This window comes from Dermacentor albipictus, chromosome 2, assembly GCF_038994185.2.
Source record: "Dermacentor albipictus isolate Rhodes 1998 colony chromosome 2, USDA_Dalb.pri_finalv2, whole genome shotgun sequence".
Classification (NCBI taxonomy): domain Eukaryota; kingdom Metazoa; phylum Arthropoda; class Arachnida; order Ixodida; family Ixodidae; genus Dermacentor; species Dermacentor albipictus.
The window spans coordinates 198,817,526-198,836,968 of record NC_091822.1 but is presented as its reverse complement, the minus strand read 5'-3'; the positions used below and the strand labels follow the sequence as shown (position 1 = coordinate 198,836,968).

At 49.0% G+C, this 19,443-nt stretch overlaps 1 protein-coding gene across 1 annotated transcript in view; it reads right to left on the bottom strand.

Moving 5' to 3' along the window:
• Window positions 1-17,226, bottom strand: part of Swip-1 (EF-hand domain-containing protein D2 homolog Swip-1) — a 91,709-nt gene extending 74,483 nt beyond the window's left edge. The window contains exon 1 of the mRNA XM_065435334.2: window positions 16,879-17,226. Coding sequence (XP_065291406.1) covers window positions 16,879-17,027 — 149 coding nt within the window. The 5' untranslated portion in view covers window positions 17,028-17,226. The remainder of the gene's footprint in view (window positions 1-16,878) is intronic.
• Window positions 17,227-19,443: the final 2,217 nt, after the last annotated feature.

Sequence of the window (19,443 nt, the reverse complement as noted above, 5' to 3'; positions counted from 1 at the left end):
CTGCCCCATATGTCAGCACCGGTAGAATTCATTGATTGTGCTCCTTTCTTTTCAATTATAGTGGTAAGCTTCCAGTCAGGGTCTGGCGATGTCTGCCATATGCACGCCAACCCATTTTTCGTCTTCTGTAAATTTCCTTCTCATGATCAGGATCCCCTGTGAGTAATTAGCCTATTATAGGTAAATGTACGCCTTCACAGACTCTAAAGGTTGATTGGCAATCTTAAACTCTTGTTCCTTTGCCAGGCTATTAAACATTATCTTTGTCTTCTGCATATGAATCTTTAACCCCACTCGTACACTTTCTCTGTTAACGTCCTCAATCATTTGTTGTAATTCGTCCCCAGTGTTGCTTAACAATGTCATCTTCTAACCGGAGGTTGCTGAGATATTCACCGTTGATGACCACTCCTAAGCATTCACTGCTAATATCTTAAATACTTCTTCTAAGCATGCAGTGAATAGCATTGGAGAGATTGTGTCTTCTTGTCTGACCTCTTTCTTGATAGGGAACTTCTTACTTTTCTTGTGGAGAACCAAGGTAGTTTTGGAATCTTTGTACATATTTCCCTCGATATTCACGTATGGCTCCTGTACTCCTTGATTACCTAGTGCCTCTATGACTACTGGTATCTCTACTGGATCAAATTCATTTTCATAATCTATGAAAGGCATATAGAGGTTGATTGTACTCTTCAGATTTCTCGATTACCCGATTGATGACATGGATGTGGACTCATTCGTGCGACTTCTAAAGCGTTATCTCGCGTATGTACAGGATGTCCCACGTACGTAACTCGTGCCACGTACGTATAGCTGGACAGAACCAAGGTAACGTTGTTTGCCGTCGCTTTGGAGCAAGTCAGACTATTTTTACTATTTCACCTATTTGTATAATTAGTCACTGTTAATTTATTTTCTTCTCAACTATTATAACTACAGCGAAATTGTCAACAAGAAAATTGTAGATCATCCATTATAATTTTTAGTGAAGCTGATTAACTAATAACTAATTAGGCGAAATACAAGCTCCAAGGTACGGCAAGCAACATTACCTTGGTCCTGTCCAGCTACACGTGGCACTAGCATATTTTAAAGTTTTGGCACAAGTTACGTGGGACGACACCCCGTGTACACGCTGGCTGCACCCACACCTTAGGCAAACGCACTGCAGCGCTGTTTAACAGAATGCGTTTCACAGCCGTGAGCAATATTCTGTCGGCCATCGCGATCAGCGTTCTGGCGTCACGACTTCTCGTCGCAGCTTTCGTCAGCCGTCCTTGGCTTGCAGCGTGCTTGAACTTTGCACGCTCGGCGTGCAGAGCGAAGCGAGAAGAGCCGCAACCTTGATCTGTAGCGCGTATAGCTCGAATCGTACCAGCTCATCGGTGCTAATTGCCACGAGGGCGTGCGCTAATGAATCCCGCGACCAGCGAGCCGTGAACGCCATAAACCTGGCTGCACTCAAGAGCACGTGGGCGAGCTCCCGAGAACGGGCCGGCCTTCGCCGAACCGCGGCCTCTACAGAGGCACGCACGCCGGGGGCCCAGTTTCGCAGACACTGTGTCGGTGCTGTCGCGAAGGCTGCACGGATGCCCGTGCCCACGCGCCCACCACGAAAGCTTGCAACAAAAGAAACATGCTTAGTTCCCGCGACGCCTATAGGCACGTGACGTCGAATTCAAAGTTTCAGTGTGTATCACCCGGTGCAACCTACACAGAGTGAATCATTAAATTAGAAGCGTGTCGTAACAGAGCGAGATCTCAGGTGAGTCGTCTCGGAACCCGTGTCCCATAAACTATCGTGGCCGGCTGAAGGTGCCCGTGTCCCATGCATGAAAGATGAGAGCCCGAATTGCGCGCTTTCACTTCGTTGTTGCACTCGCCAAACATTGTTTCCAAAGCCTTCCATTAACAGCAGACGGACCTCCTTCAGAGTACGCAGTCAAAAGCACCACTGTAGAGGGAGAACTCTCCAAAGCGGTATCAGGAATTGTCCGTATATTATTATCAAGCATAACTATAGCTGTGCATACGAGTGTCAGTAAGCGAGAATAAAGGCGCATTAATCAATCCACTCGCTTGCACGTTCGGCCAGTTGTAACCTACCATGCCGTCAACGAAACAAACAAACGATCAAACAAGCAAACAAGAAATGACACGATGTTCGTCCCCGGGCCGTGTGCTAAGACGTGACTAGCGCTGTGACGCGCACTGCTGCCAGCAGGTCTGATCACGCGCGCAGTGGCTTCAAGCAGGTTTGATAGAAACTGAACGTATTATACGTCAATTACTCTAGGTTGCAACTATACGAAATAACATTACGAAAATTTACAACTTTCCACGAATGCGGCCAACGTTGCGGTTGCCATTCATGTTTTCATCCATCCATTCAAATTTGCTATTCGTTTTGATCGAAAGTAGGAACGAATGAACACACAGCAAATATCCACGCGCACTGTCGCCACTGTTTGAAGTATAGCTTCGGCTGCTACCATTATTATATCATCACTTTCTCTGCCCGCTGCCGGTAACACACTTTCATAACGCTCTCGATTACGTTCATAAAGGGATTTAGGGGTTCATCTCAATAACTTTCGACCAGTGTAATCGATATTTCTCCAAACTGGCTGTACATGTATATACGACCCTGAGCAAGAGTGTATACTGACCAGGGACACCGCGATGAAGCCGGTTATCTTCTCAGCCTATGAATGCAACTTGAAGTTGAGGGCTGCACTCCGAATCTGGCATTGATAGCTTTTCAGAGCAACCGATTGATTGATTGATTCGAAATCGAAGTGCGATGATTACTTGGAGAACGACGTAATGCAGATACTGTTTCCTTGGGACTCAGAGATTGGGATAAGTAAAATGTGCATGCCTCGTTTGCTTTGGTTATGATCTGGGCATACCTGACGGGCATCATCCTATTTTCCAAAGACCCGAGAGGCCAATAACGCGCGCGGCGCAGCTGCCGTGGCGAGCGGCCACGAACGCGCCGGGGGCAGCTCGTCCTTCACCTCGTCCGCAAGCCAGCCGCGGTTTTCGAACACAAGGTCGTCGTCATGCGCCCGGCAGGCGAAAGGTTGGGAGCGCTTCTCCGGAGAGGCCGCATCGATCCGAATGCCTGGACGCGAGTCCTGCGGGACCCTCGGTGCGGCCACGTCGGCAGTTTCGGAGGGCTTGCCCCGCTCGCTTTGGGCCGACGAGCGTGCGCAGTTCCGCGTTTCATTTTATTCGGAGCACCGGTGGAGAACGGTCGACAACGGGTTCTGGCGCGCTCGGTGTCGAGTTGAAAGACTGCGCAAGTTTCGAGCCGGCTGCGCATCGGCCGAACGGAAACGCGGCTGATTATCCTGCGGTCAGGAAAATACAAAGAATGAACACGGAAGATCTAAGGAAATCTGCAAGATAGTTGTTAAGTAACACTAACACTATATGCCTGGCCACATAGTGAGCACGGCACCACATAAATGGTATATATCAGCAACCACTAGACAGTTTGCAGTCGTTCTCCTTAATTTCTTGCCAATCAAATAAGTTGACACGAAAATGTTGGTCATCGTTTTACCTTCGGCAGAGCAGTCAATCGGTCTACTCGGGGAGACAAATTTCACGCCAGACAGGGTGTCGGAGGTGTTCGGGATAAGTTTTTCGTAAATATCGAGCTAATCTGAGTAGCAACCGGGAGCCACTCGGGGCTGTTCGGTTCCTGTTCGAGGGCTCACCTTGTCGTTTGCGAGCTTCCGCGGAAAGTGAAGCACACTGCGAGCAACGGTCAACCGTAATGTTGTTTTTACTGCGATGTGACGCGTACAAGCTCCTTCTGCTGAATAACGAATGTCAAAAAGTTTCAATGTCTCCGGAGATTCGATGCAATATTTCAAGGAAAACGTTGTTGGTTTATTATGGGTCGATATAGGGGCTACACGAAACAAGCCGCATTCATAGTGGGGGGGACGGGGGCGGGGGGGGGGGGGGGGGGTGTGCTCCGGATTCATTACCAACGGTTCTTTAGCATTTTTTTTTTTCAATCTGCCTTAATTCGCGGGAATGCGACCGCCGGGAATCGAACCCGCTGCTCCGTGATGAGCACCGCAATCACCGCAGCAACGGGTGACGTCGTTTCTTGAGTAAGTGACGCGCTTGGCCAGGGCTTATAATGTCGCCCTTCGGTGTAGGGGGGGGAGTCATATAGGGCCGTTCACACGTGCTCATACATACATATATATGACAACATATTGTTACAGCGCAACCAAGAGTGGCGCCAAAGTCACAGGAAGACGATTAGACGTGTCGAGGTGAAATCGGTCTCGACAGCCACCCTGTTTGTGTGTGTGTATACCTGCTATCCTATAGTTTTGCTTATGCCACATCAACCGATTGATCGCAATTCAATCATTAATCGAAAATTTGGAATTAGAATTGCCCCGCACAAGGCACCACTGCAGGGTCATAAAAAGCACTTCCAGCGCTTGTCGAGTGGGTGCCGCAGTGCTACAGTTGACTCGCCGAGGGGGGGGGGGGGGTGAGCCCCTCCTTAAAAATGTCGCGTCCCGTTACGGATCACGTACGCCGCACTTTGCTTACAACACATAACCATGTTTCCTTTCAGCGCAGAGAGTACACCGTTTTTCAAAAGTTAGCGGGTCACTTCACCTGTGGCATAATTGTAGCTGACTCAAGGAGGCGCTCCCGAGCTTTGCGCATGATCGAAAAGTTGGCTACGCATCTTTTCGGTCATGCACCTAGCTTGGCGGTGTGGTGCGGTCTCAAGGAGGTTTGCGCTCCTCGAGTTACAGCTGCATCGCTGCAACGCCGCCTGTGGAAGGTTCGCTTGTCGTATACGAACGCCAGCACCTGGCGCTTGCTGGCTTTCGAGACTGAATTGAACATTGCATCGTTTTACTATACCGCCGCAGTGTTGCAAGAAAAAAAAAAAAAGCTGCAGGGAGCGAGTCGGAAATACACAACGGCGGCAGAGGACGTGCAAACAAATACGAGACCAACGCGGAGGAATATGCGCACAGCGGGTGCAGACTTCTGATTTGCGGCGGGGTTCAATCGCTTCTCCGGCAGTGGTGCTGAAGGATGAGCAGAGCGATCGTTCCCGCCTTATAGAGAAGACGGCGCGCGCAACAGCTTCGTTCGCGTGAGCAGCGGCTGTTTGACAAGTGCCATACAGCAGGCGACCGGGGCACAGCGCCGTTGTTGCCGAGCGCGATGAGACGAAACATCCTCGTAGCGCAGTACAGCGGCAAATTGGCGGATCGTGCGCAAGAACTCGCGGGTACGCCGGCGTCGCCGGCCGTTCGTACACAGGCTGACTGCAATACAGCGCACGCACTTATTGTGTGTGCCAGACATTCATTCTGCGCTATCTCAAAGGGCCGCGCAAGAACGGCGGTGGCAAAAAGGGAAAGAAAGAATGGCTGGGCGAATTTGGAGCAACCATCACAAAAAGCCAAGTGGAAATAGCGAGGAAGAAGGAACCGGCTCCGAGATATTCGCGAGCTATAAGTCATTCTCTCTGCCTGCATAGAGTCGTTTGGCTGCGGCGGACGATCGTTTTGCAAGCGTTCGTGGGTATGCGAGAAATGTGTGTAGCGAAGTGGCCAACCAGCAACGTTACGCTTCTTTCCCCCACAGCGCCCGTTTTCTCCCAATAGACGGACAGGGTTGAGCGGTCAAGCCTGGAATAGAAAAGTTGTCCCGGTGCTTGCAGCGAGCAGCAAACCTTGCAGCGTCGCGAACACTGCACGGAGCGCTTATATATTATACGTTATTGTAGTTCTAATTTAACAGACGTAGCGTAGAAATCGCTTCTCATATAGCAGTTGCTACACGCCCGTGGTCTCGAAGCCCTATCTGTGAGGTTCGACAAAGGAAGTTTGGTTCGCTTTCTCTTCTCAAAAACAAACGGCAAGACAGATGGTAAAATCCTACGTGGCATTCGACGTATATGACGTGTCGAAGTAATTAACAATCCCGCACCTGACGGGTTTCCAACAGGTTGCAGCAAAAGCTGCCGAACAGGCTATATTATAGCTCGTGTTCCCGTCCGCTGTCACGCTGCATGCCAAGGTTAATTACAAAAGATGGAGCAGTCATCTTTCAGACCTGCTTCGACGGACCCCTTGCGGTACTAGACATTTGTCTCAGCCGCTTTACAGTAAATGTTGATCTATGTCTGTATATTTACCTCTATATTGCCTGTATACTTACCTCTATCTCTATTAAACCTCTACATTCAATACAAAAGCAGTATTTGCTTTTGTAATCATTATCTGTATAAACGTCGATAGTTTTCCTTTTGCATGTACAGCACTGCTGCCAAATATTTGTTTGAATCTGTTTTTATGCGTGCTTTCTTTTTTATGCGCTTTTTTTTTCTCACATGACTGTGCGCATGTGGTAGGGGGATAAGGCCCAGTCAAGCCATTTTTGTTCGACATTTTGTACGTGCTCCTGACATGAGAATCCAGAATTTCGAATAAAGATTTGGTTTCATTTTACACTCTGTTCACTGCGACGGACGAGCGAAGCGGAGCCAGGCGGAGCACCAAATTTGACCGCGGCCATGTAGGCGAGCGTTCGCGAATAGTAATTGATGCGCGGCACACTGACCTAGACATCGGTGATGCGGCACAGGCCTCGCGGAATTAGTCGCACTCGCGGGGCGAACGTACTTGGCGTCATCGGCATTTGTGGGGCGGTCGAGGCGCAGAAGGCGTACGAGATTTGTAGACAGTGTCGCATGTGAACCTTACGCGAGATTTTCCTTTCTTTTTCTTCGATATCATCATCCTCGATTCTCCTTCGCGAATGACAAGGGCGGGCAGACAGTCGCAGCTGCAGCGCAGAGTCGAAAGCTCGTGCACGTAAGCGCGCAAGTCTTAAATATCGGGCAAATTGTGCCCACTCAACCCCAGACCAAACGGTCGAACCACAAAGGAATTCCCCTTTTGTCCGTGCGTCGAGCGATTGCGCGAGTGCCCGCACAGTGTAGGTACAACGGCTGGCGACTGCGGCTCCCCGTCGTCAAAAAGTCGAGAAACGCGCCCATTCTTTGGATCCATTCCCTCCTTCGCGCGCACTCATAACGGGGACACAGAGGTGCGTCCGTAAGCAGGGATGACGCCGGCGGAATGCGGTCTGCTCGCTCGCCACCAGCAGCTGTGTGCCGCACGCGTAATATAATAAGCGGAGGACGCTCTCTCTCTCTCCAAACAGCTGATGAAGGAAGGATTCGCGTTCACGCACGTTCGCGAAGAGGTGCGAGAGGAAGCGGCGTGTACGCGCGCGCGACTTCCATCCCGGCGACTGCGCCGCGGCATTTTCTGAGAGCCGCCGACCGGCTCGGCCAGGTCGTTCCGTACCTCGTCTCGCGAAAAAAAAAAAAAAAAAAGAAAAAAGAAAAGTGCAGCGTTGCGCAAACCAGCGCTCCCGTGCACTGTGTTCTCCTGCACGTTCGTCGTTCGTCTGCAACGTCGTCTGCTATCGATAACGGCAGGCAGACGATCGCTGCAACGCGCGGCATCACAATGAAATGCTCTTCGAGTGGTCACAAACATGACAGTGCACGTGTTTCGGAAACATTGCACCACTTTCTCGTACGAACAGCTGACCGCCACAGCGCACTTCCTAAAGAAGCCTGCACAACGCTGCGTGGTTTTAGCCAGACTTAGCTCGGAGAAGCGCTCGCGCATGCCGCGCGGCGAGCAGACAGTGGGTGGAGACGAAAGAAGAAAAAAAAACGAAGAAAAAAGAAAGAAGATAAAAAGAAAGGAGTACCGTAATAATAATAATAATGATGGCAGCGCGCGCCGGTTTCCATCAGAGTCGGCAGGGGACTCGCAGACGACGACGAGCAGGATGAATCAAAGGAATCAAGGTCGCCGTAATCTTCCGAATAGTGCCGAGCGCAAGTGCGTTGCTCTGCGGCTGTACTATCGGCGTCAAATGAAAGTTGAACAGCGGAGCGCGTGGCCCAAGCATAAGCGAAGATATAGTGCGCGCCGTCCAGTCATCACCATTGACAGGCGCGCACATCCGATTTGGCCGCACTGCGCGATCCCCCTCTAGTGAGATAACTTCGCTTCTGTCCTGGTTCTTACATTTGAAAGGGAGGATATAAAAAATAGAACGAAGCTAAAATTATGCAGTTTACGGCGAGTCTTGTCGCACAGACCGCCGAAGCCACAAGTGCTGTCAGCGCAAATAGCGGTGCGCGTGGTGCAGTTTGCACCGTCATCGCCCGCACCGCGAGGGCGAATCTACCTTGCGATGACGGTGCACGGTGCAGGCGATGACGGTGCAAACTGCACCTCGCGCACCGCTATTTGCGCTGACAGCACTTGTGGCTTCGGCGATCTGTGTGACAAGACTCGCCGTAAACTGCATGATTTTAGCTTCGTTCTATTTTTTATATCCTCCCTTTCAAATGTAAGAACCAGGACAGAAGCGAAGTTATCTCACTAGAGGGGGATCGCGCAGTGCGGCCAAATCGGATGTGCGTGCCTGTCAATGGTGATGACTGGACGGCGCGCACTATATCTTCGCTTATGCTTGGGCCACGCGCTCCGCTGTTCAACTTTCATTTGACGCCGATAGTACACACGAAGAAACGAGTTCCATGCCCGCGCTGCGAGATCGGTGACGGTGTTGCAGTGGACGCTAATATTGCGCGGTTTCTTTCTTAATTCCCGCAAATAACTTGTTCGCCCCTCTTGAGTTTTTCGGATAAGAAAATGGGGCATAGGAGAAAGCCGTTTCTGGAACCGCGTATACATAGGCGCCGACTACGGGGGAGCACCGGGGCCCGAGCCTTGTCCGGAGTTTCCCGGGGCGGGGTTATCGTCGTTCTTATTTAACACATGTAGCATAGAAATCGCTTCCCATATAGCAGTTGCTACACGCCCGTGGTCTCGAAGCCCTACGAATTTGTGAGATTCGGCAAAGGAAGTTTGGTTCGCTTTCTCTTCTCAAAAGCAAACGACAAGACACATGGTAAGATTTTATAGCTCGTTTTCCCGTCCGTTCTGCGCTGCATGCCAAGGTTAATTACAAAAGAAGGAGCATTCATCTCCCCCCCCCCCCCCCCGGAGAAGTGAGAACTCTCCGCCTATGCGCGTATATATAATCGTCTCTGTTCTAATTTCCGCCACTTTCCTCGTCCTCTTTTTCCCAGGATGTCTCTTAATAAAAAAAAAAAGAGGAAAAGATCGAAGAAAAAAAATAAACACGAAACGTCCGAGATCTGCGTTTAGATATCCTCGCCGTACATATATGCTTTTCTGCGTTCTTGCTGTCAATGTGCATTCACTCTTCGTTCACGTGAGCCGCGAGTGTGCAACCCTTGCCTGATGCGTTGCGCCAATATTTCGACCGGCTCGTCGTCGGCCGCACATTTTAACGCTGCAGACAGGCCTGTTGTGCGGTTACAACAAAAGGTCGCCTGCCAACACTTTGGTGGTAAGCGACACACAATCGCTTTTGCCCCAGTAAGGTTGTACTAAGTCCCCTTCCATTCCATTCATCGCGCTACTGCGGAATATAAAGTGTGCGGCAGCAAATAATCGGACGCGGTAGAAACTGGAAATAGTCACCGGCATAAACGACATAATGTGGCCGATTAATTCGCTCAACGTGTACGTTTCTGGACGTTTACTAGGATTATCTGGTTCATCTAACGATCAACGGCAAAATAGCTTCTAATTTTGGGAGCTGGTTTCTATGCCAGAAAAGACCGGAAACGTCGGTATGGCCGTGCAGGCCGTTTACAGTTGAACCAGATCCGCTATAGCGGTCACTTTAGTTATGGTGTGACTTGTGCGAGCTCGACGTTGTTCGCAATAAAACGCTCCAGTGGGCATGGGGAGCTTTAACACGGTTCAGTTTGCGCAGCTATACGTGAAATGAAACATGGGTTTTCCTTCTTCAGTTTGGGTGCTCGTAGCACAATGCATGCGGACCTCCGTCTCGTTTCTTCTATATTGTACCCGCTTGCATGCGGTCAGCTCGTTTCCCCAGCGAGCGTGACACCCGCAGTGCTGCTATATAAACGGAGTTCTGCGTACAGCTGCGTATAGGCTGAGGGCTGCTTTATAAACAGAGTGCTTGCGTACAGCTGCACATATGCTTGAACCCGCCCCCTCTATTTCTGCGCCGGTTTGATCGTTACAGAGCAGTGTACTGTGGTTTCCTTAACGGTTAAACCCCATTCTTTCACCAGATGCACAGTCACTGGGCTTTGTTCCAACGAAGACAGCCCAGTGTTCTCGGCATCATACCTATCATTATACTGCCACACATATATAGACAACGCGCGACGACAGGCGCGGGCGTCAAGCCCGAGCAATGGTCATTGCTGCTGACGCAGACGCGGGAAGCCGCGACGTCTTTTATTCGCGAGCCACTGGCACGTGTGCCTCGCGGGCGGCTGGGAGGCGAGGGCTTCGCAAACATCCGACCGATAACGGGAGCGTCGCTCGACGGCCGTGGCTGCGCGACAAATAGAAAACGCGCGACCGCGCACCTCGGCAGCCTGTGCCACGCACACAAACGGACGACACACCTCATGGCTGCGTACGGGCGCACACGTGCTCATCTGACGCGCGTACTGAGTCAGCTGTATGACGCGGCACTAAACTTTGCCACGCTCCAACCGCCAGTGTCGTGGACTCGCGCGAACACGACGCCCAAGCAGCTGCTTCCCGTTTTTCTCACAGCTGACGAAGTTGGCCGCTGCTCCCCCGCGTGCTCCCGGACCGTGCCGGAGGGTTTCCGGCGCTCGGGCCTACGAAGTGCGGTCCGTGCACGGCGTATCGTCGCTCGGCGAATTCGCTACCACATTTGTCTGGTGTTGCTACGTTACGTCTATACATTTCCCGTCGTTCACTTACCACAAAAGAAATAAGCGACAACAACGAGAGACGTAGCTCCGAATAACAGGACGTGTCATTTGTGTTCGTGCGCCACTGCCACACCCACCAGAGCGGATGCTCGCTACTCCTGCCAATGATCGATTTTAGTCTGTTACGATTATATATGGACCAGCGTGTCATCCGTTTATCCACGTTCACCCCCTTTGCATACACAAATACCACCCTGCGAATTTTTTTCACCTCGCTTGTATAGACCTCAATTCTCTTTCCTCACACTGCCACTTGTTTCGTTCGCTTGTATACAGTTGTGAATGTAGAGCAGCTTCTCTGAAGGCGATAACGTATGCAGCACAACCCCACCCTTTTTTCTTTTCTTATTCTTTTTTTCTTATGTGTTAAAATCAGTCTTCTTTTTATATTTATTGTATGTGTGGACACGTTTCTTCCAAGAGAGCGGGTAACCGAAGGATCAATATTAATTTTTACTGTGGTAAAATATAGCAAAGAAAGAAAGTATAAAAGGTATATTTGGGTACAGTTTGTGGGCAGCCAAGCTGCTTCCAAATGCAAGTGTACCGTGTACCGTACCTTTATGCACGCAAGGTTACCCACATTCTATCGCCGGCCGAAAAAAAATGGTTGAATTGTTTAATAGTTCGTGCCTCACGCAGGAAATTAAACGCAATATACCGTTATTGTACACCATGATGTGTATCATCTGACGATAATATATGAAGTTTAAGTCACTTTTTCTCCAGCGGTTGCCATGATCGGGAGCGTCTCTCATCTTTTTTGTTTTGTTTAATGAAAAAATAAAGAGAGAAATCTTCATCTACCTTAACACTTGAACACTAGATAACGAATGACATCATTATTTAACGCTATCTGATTATTATGTTGAAATCACGAACATTGTAGATACAAGACATTAAACCTCACGAGAAGTCATAACGCAGCGCAGGATTACTGTGTGGGCGAGAGACGCATGTGAATATGCCTGAACACATAATTTACCAATACGAAATGGTCGCACATATTGTGTACATTTGACAGAGGGTCACAGCATATAATTATTTGCAGACGATTGTCTAATTCACTCGTATGTAAACTGTCGCGAGGATCAAGTTGCACTAAATTCCGCACATGCGAGACCTTACTAAAATGAAAACCAATCTTGTTAAAACTTCATACATAGAACTGACTATGAAAACTAAAAATATGCTCACATTGTGATATGAAACGAACGAACAACGTCTAACCCGAGTGAGCCATATTATATGCTTTGGTGTCACTGTATCTTCCTATCTGAATTGGCATACGCACATTTAATAACGTCAGTTCAAAAGCCGAAAAGAATTAAGGTGTGGTTTCTGAGAAGGAAGTGAAATCGTCCTCCCATAAAGGCGAACTGCGCACCTAATCCTTGCGCACCCTTTGCTGGAATACGCGAGCGTGACGTAAGACCCGCACAAAAAGATGCCGGGTTCAGAGAAGAGCGTCTCACTTAATATTACCGAGATTTAAACGTTCCGTTATGTAAACTGGACTTCCTACGCTTTCCGAGCCGAGAATGATTGCAAGACGAAAATTTCTGTATCAATTATGCATTGGTTTCTTCACCTTAAGAGGAAGCTTTAGCTCGGGTCCAACTCCGACACGGCCTATTCAAATACATGTAAAACGCAAAAACGTTTTTATGAGATAACCCCTAGACCGATTTTGATGAAATTTGTTGCATTTGAAAGAGAAAGTTAAATTCTAGTGACTGTTGGAAGCGGAATTTCGATTTAAAGCTTGAATTTTTTTATATTCATGTGTAACATATCAATTTTGTCCGCTTTACATGTACTAATATATGCAATTCACAGAATTGTATTATCCATTTTAGCGATTGAGTTACAGGGCTGTAAACTTGATAGTTTCGTTTTCTGAAAATTTTTGACTTTTGCCAATTTTTAATAAAAATTGACGACCTAATTTAAAAATTTGAAACCAACAGTCACTAGATTTTAAGTTTGTCTTTCAAATGCAACAAACCTCGTCAAGTTTGGTGCAGTGGTTGCCGAGAAAAACGAATTCTCCTTTTACATGTATTAGATAGGAGCACTCGAGCTAAGACTTTACTTAAAACACCACTCGTCTCGAACCGTAAGAAGCTCTCACAAAGAGCGATTTGAACCAATCACTAACTCGTTAATTTTTTTCCACATCAAACTGCGGATGATCGGAACTGACTACCTTGTGCAGTCATCCAATCGGTTTCCCTAAGCGAGTGTGAATGTTCTCTATTGCATCTTGTTCCGGCAATCGATGTTACAGTGAAACTTAGTGTTATAGTTAATTAATATAGTGCAGATTGCAGCCAAGTTATTGTCCTGTTTCTCTGCGTTATGGCATTGAGTATAATTGTCTAGTTTAATACGTTTGCTTTGTGACTTGCCCTGTCTTACTCAATTGCATACGTGACTGATCTGCATTCTGTGATCCCACTTTTTCATGTTACTTTCACATTTATGTAAGCTTGTCGTTGGAGTTTCCTTATTTAACGAGCTGTTAAGCGAACTACCCGGGATGCATATTTATCATTTGTATCCACTGCATATATAATCCGCAATGTGACGACTTTCAGGTCAACAGTCTCTTAAAAGAAAAAGAAAGAAAAAAGGAAAAGATTAGTACGCTTGCGTTTGTCACTTTCCGTAGTGACTGACCTCAGCAGCTGCTTATCACCTAGGCATTCATGCGGGTCAGATAAAAATGGCTTGACGTCATGGCATCATTTCCGTTGCAGTCAAAATGAGGCATAAATATTGAAATAACGCAGACCTATATTTCCCAAGTGCGGTGTGAGTCAGAGGTGACGGAAGTCCAGCGTGCAGTGCTGAGTGTACTGGGGGTGTAACTACACCATGCTCTTCCTAACAAGGACATTGGGAGCGCAGTATTAAGCAGCTTGAGAGACAGAGTTGGCGAGGACACAATAGCGCTCGCCCTCCGCATATGATCCGGCAAGAAGAGACCCATATATTGGTCTCTTCTTGGGTGCCATATATATGGGTGTCATATATGGGCGTCAGAGCTCAGGCTTCGGCGTGAATAAAGCGCGGTTATGCGCGATTAGTCTCAGCAGCCTAACTTTGCCAATCCATATTTAAAGCTTGTGGCTTTCGTTCGGGCCAAACTTCGATATTCCTCTTCGCATGCAGACACAGAAACGACATAGTTATTGGCCAACCATCGAACACATTTTAATGTGGCGCATTATAAAAAGAGAAACAGAATTTCTGTTTAGGACGTGAAGAATATTTAAACAAAAACTGCGTGACAAGAAACACAGAAATAACTTAAGAAAGTTAGAACGCCAAGTTTATAACTCCATAACTCCGCAAAAATAAAATAATAAACAGAGACATATCGCAAATGCGTCAACTAAACCTGCAGGTGCCGAAACGGGTTTATATATATAGCACGCTTGACTTGAAGCGACACAGTTATTTTGTGAATAGAACTCTAGCGGAGTACACGTAAAGGCGCACTGACCCTAGGCCGACCCGACACCGGTTTCGGTCTGCCGACTGTCGGCGACAGCGTTTTTTTTTCCTTCGTGTCCGCGCTTCGGTCACACTGTACCGACGCCAGTCTGCCGACGGCCGGCGGAGAGATCGGCGTCGGTACAGCCTATAAGCATACCATAACATAACGTCCTATAAAGCATAACAGGGAACTCCCGGGACGGCTGGTTCTGCGAGACAATGGGAAACGGCGCTCGCACTTCGACGGGTGCTGCAAACACCATCTCGCAAAATGCAGCCGCCTCTGTGCGTTAGCGATGTCGCGCCAATCCGCGCTGGCGAACGCACTGTGACATTCAAGCGGTTTCTGGTGGAATTATAATCGGTTAGTGCACGGGTATTGGTTCCGCGTCAGAGAAACACCGGGGGTCATGGCAGGCTTCGAGAGTGTTTGCATGTCGCTCCCATCGCACGCCATGCGACCGCCACGGCGGGGCATAAAGCGGGCCCAGGCCCGATGCTCTCGGGCCTGCGCCAAGCTGGGCTTGAAGCCGCGGGCCCAGGCACGGCCCCGTTTACCGATGACTCTAATAGTCAGGCCTCTAATCGCACGCGGGCGCTGTACATAGATCAAAGCACTCTGTGGGAGGCTAGGCGGACAACGTCCAGTGCTTTCTTGTTTCTAAAAAAAAAGAAAAAAAAGTGGCATTGTTTTATTCTCACTGAAAGTGCAATGTCTTTCGTTATGCGATGACATCTATAAGGCACGCATCTGTACAAGCAGAGTTCATCCGGCCGATCCGGCCTGCGCGTGAGAGTTACGGGCCGGGGCCGTGAAATCAGGCTTGTGCAGCATTAGCCATAGGGAGACGGAATGAGCAGCGTTGCCAGTTCCGTTATAAATATTTCTGTTATCGGCCGCGCACACTCCTAATCGACTGTATGCACACACACACAAACGCTAATTTTGAGCTGTGCAGTATACGCACGTAGAGCGTACACTGCACAAGCCTCCACGACGCACCTTCTCCATTCGCCGCCGACCGTGGCACGCACGTGTTTCATCCCACTTGGAGCGGCTCGCTCACCAGCTCGCTTTCGCGTCGAATCATCGCCTATAATACTCGGCTAATGCGAACGCCCTGAAGCGCACAGAAGTGGACAGGAATGGCCACCGCCTTTCCTCGTGAGAAATATTACTAAGCGCGTGACGTCCGATAACAACATAGAAATCCCGATCACGTCCCTGGAAAGCATCTACGCGAGAGCGGTTACAGTCATGCCTGTGGCGGGCACTAAATTTACTTTCCCGCGCGTTTAATTCCCTTTCTTTTTTCTCGCTAGTCTTTTTCTTCTTTTGCTGTCTTGGAAAACTTGCGTCATAGATAACTTTACGGCTTTCTGTATAGGACTGGCGTTGCTTGGAAGAAGGCGATGTAGAATGCCCGCACGGGCTGCCGTTTACGCACGCTTCTGCTGACATTGCGGAGGACATTATTGAAACGCTAAATCATCTATCGCGTGTAGAAGATGTACTACGTCTATACTCTATAGAAAAAAGAAAAGTTAAGGCTAGCTGCCCATTGCCGACATCAGCCGACTGGCCTCTTTCTTTGCGATTGGCTAGCGCCCTGCTTTCATTTTCTTGATTAAAAAAGAAGATAGAACTTTACAAAAAATGTAGGTTCGTAGACGGACAGCTGTGTCTTTGCATAAACGCAAGCTCCAGAACATGTACTACCAAACCACGCATAGCGTTGCCTCCCATTTCACATACGCACAACAACAACAACTAATAATAATAATAATAATAATAATAATAATAATAATAATAATAATAATAATACAAAGTATCGTATTAGCCAACTCGAGCAATACCGAGCGCCTGCAATTTACTTACCATGCACCTACAGTAGCGACACCAGCATGCTTCCTTTGCACTGCATGCAGAATTCCTCATTCACGCCTTGGGAAACACGGGGAAGACGGGAGATGGAAATTCAAGACGACGAGCAAAACGAGAACAAGGTAAAAGCAGGAGTCAACGTTTCGACAAGTCCACTTATCGAACTGTTAATTGGCTCCCGCTTTTACCTTGTTCTCGTTTTGCTTCACCGTCATTCACCCCTTGAAATTCTGTCGTCTGAGAAGCGCGTTAGCAAGTAGTGGTTCAAACAACACTTCGCCAGCCTAAGCTTAGGTTCCAAAATAAAATAGAATAGTAAGAGCACGCTTTCCCGGGGCAAACCGAATATCTGCGTGGTTCTCCCGCAAGCAGTCGTCCGACGCGTCGTCGCTACAGTCGCGCACGATCATCCTTCAGTAAACGTGCCCTCGCTGCGCACGTGCTCAGTCTCCCCCCCAAAAATCGGACTCGCAACGGCATACGGTATTTTTCAGATCTACGCCAAGCACAGTTTTTATATTTTTTTTCCATTTCCAATCGTAAAAGAAAGTAGTACGTTGGAAATACTCACTTCTTGAAGTGCTTCTCGTACTCCTTGATCTCCTTGCGCGAAAACTCGATGTAAGGGTTGAATCCTTCGCTCACTTTAAGATCCTTGATCTCGCCCCTCTCGATCGCCTCCCGGCGCGCGAACTTCTCAGAGAGCTCTTCTTCGGCCATGACTGTTGGCTCCTGCACGGTAACGTCACCAGCTAGCAAGGAACGCACTGCGTACCGGCGCTTTCTCGTGTCGTCTGCTCGCGCGTCGTCTGCTTGCGCGGAGTGCCCACAAAACGTGTGGCGAAGCGCTGCCGCGGGGTCCGAAGATGCGCGACGCACTGGTGGCCGGCCGCAAGCCGCGAGCGCTTTTCTTCCTCGCAACGCTGATCTCCCTCTCCCTCCCTGCGGCCTCTCTCCGTCCCACTAAAAACCGTGCAGCGCCGTGGGGGCTGCAGTCAGCTGCAGTCGTCACCGGCCAATAGGAGAAAGGCGCACATGCGCACGGCGCCGCTTCGGGACGCATACACAGCGTATCTATCTCGTCTGCTCTCACCGGAACAAACGCAGAGGGCGTAGCAAACTCACAGCGTAAGATTACGAGGTGTGTGAATTGCCGTTGGGCGAATAATACACATTAAATGAACAGATACATATTGCATACTTTGGAAGAAGAGGCGTTCAATGCTGCACCAGCTACCGCCTCCACACGTCTACTGCGTTCCGCACCGCTGTACGGTTTTAGCGCGAGGTAGCGGTTGGGTCGAGCCACTACGTGCGCTCGATCTATGCGGCGCCACTCTCCCTTGGGGGGAGACCTCCTGCTGGATTTTTAAAACGTCTCTCTCATGCGAAACGCGTCTACACGGCGCTCCGCTGCGTAGCTTGACGTCAGCAGCTCTGCTTCCTCGTTTCTGCTGCTCGCTCTTCAAGCAAGCAAGCGGGCGCGCGACATGACGAGCGCTGCGGAGGTGCGTCGACATAACAGCAACGCGCGAGGTGGCTCACTTTGCTGGCAGCGCATGGCCCAGGCCTGTTCCGCGCTTGCTTTATTTTGACCCACGCCGCCGAGTCTGAGGAAGTTTCGCGCAACATGCAGCAGCAACACTTCACCAAATTATGAAATCTATAGTCATTTGTTTACCGAACGTTTTTTTTTTTTCTTGTTGGCGTTGGGTTAATACCCATTCATCGCTCAACTCATCAAGTGGAAGGAATAAAAATAATATAGTTGGGCTATACAGATGTAAATTTTAAGGTATAAAGATTTTATGGGTGAGGTACTGCAAGTTCACAAGCTCAATCGCTGTCGATGTGTTTCCCATTTCTCTCTACGTATCATCTGCAAGTCGTAAAAGTCATACTTTGTGTGGTCTCTGCATTTAGCAAGCACAGATGTAAGCTCTATGGCACAAGCGAACTTAGTGTGAGCAAGCGACAAAAAGAAAGACAAGAGCCATTTGGCTCTTATCTGCAGTTAACTGCAGAGAAGGGACATCCTTGCTTGCCTGGGACCGATTGGATAAATTAAATACCATTCTAATGCGCACCAGTACCGTGACCTGCACGAGTAGCAGCTAGTTGCTGTGGCTTCCTTAACCATTACAGACTGCCCTGCAATCAAAGACAGAACATTTTAGAAATCAAGATGGCACATGTTTCATAAAGATCATGTGGGTGACCAGTGGCGTAGCAACAGGGGGGGGCCGGGGGTCCGTGGGCCCCGGGTGCAAGGTGCCAGTGGGGCGGGGGGTGTCATATACGTTTGAAGACACCCCTCTTTCCGCCGGCTACATCCAGGGGGGGGGGGGGGGGGGTGACCGAAGACCTATGGGCCCCGGGTGCCAGACGACCTAGCTATGCCACCGTGGGTGACTTGAGGGGCCTTGTGATGAACTGGTAAAAAAAGGGTGAGTGAGGCGGCGGGGGCGTACACTTGCCAGGCTGCTGGCACACATCTAGAACAGAATTTAAGCATGCACTATAAAAAAAGAAAGAGTTATGGAAGAGAGAGCGAATAGAAATGTGGTTGAGGCAGATATGTTCACGGACAACTTCCTGTGGCAATGAAGGAAAAGATATATGGAGAAAAAGCATGCACAATGAAAAGCGTTCCAGAAAATAGTTGCAAATTCTCATTCGTGTCTTAAAGCTGGGGAAGTGAAAACGTAAACATCCTATTTACAAAAGAAAAATAAGAAAATTCACCACCGAGTGTCGAATTTTGATTACCTCTCTACTATTCCGCATTTGGGCAAATATGAAGCAGGTGTACGTGTATGAAACCAAAAGGGCCATCAATATATGGTAGACTACTTGGCGCAGTAGCACATGTGCAGAAACTCCGCCGCCGTAGTCTTCCTTTCATTGCCACAGCTAGGAAGTTGTCTGCGAGTATAGAGAGGAATAGCCACAAAAGCAACGTGCCTGTGTCCGACGTGGCTGCATGCAATGTGGCTGTGTGCTTTTGTATGGTATGGTATGAATAACTTTATTTAGGTCCTGAGGGATCAGTCTGGGACTGATGCGGGCCGCTCCCACGTCGGTACAGAGAGGCCGAGCCCCTCTGCCGTCACATGGGCCCTCTGGACAGCCCTGA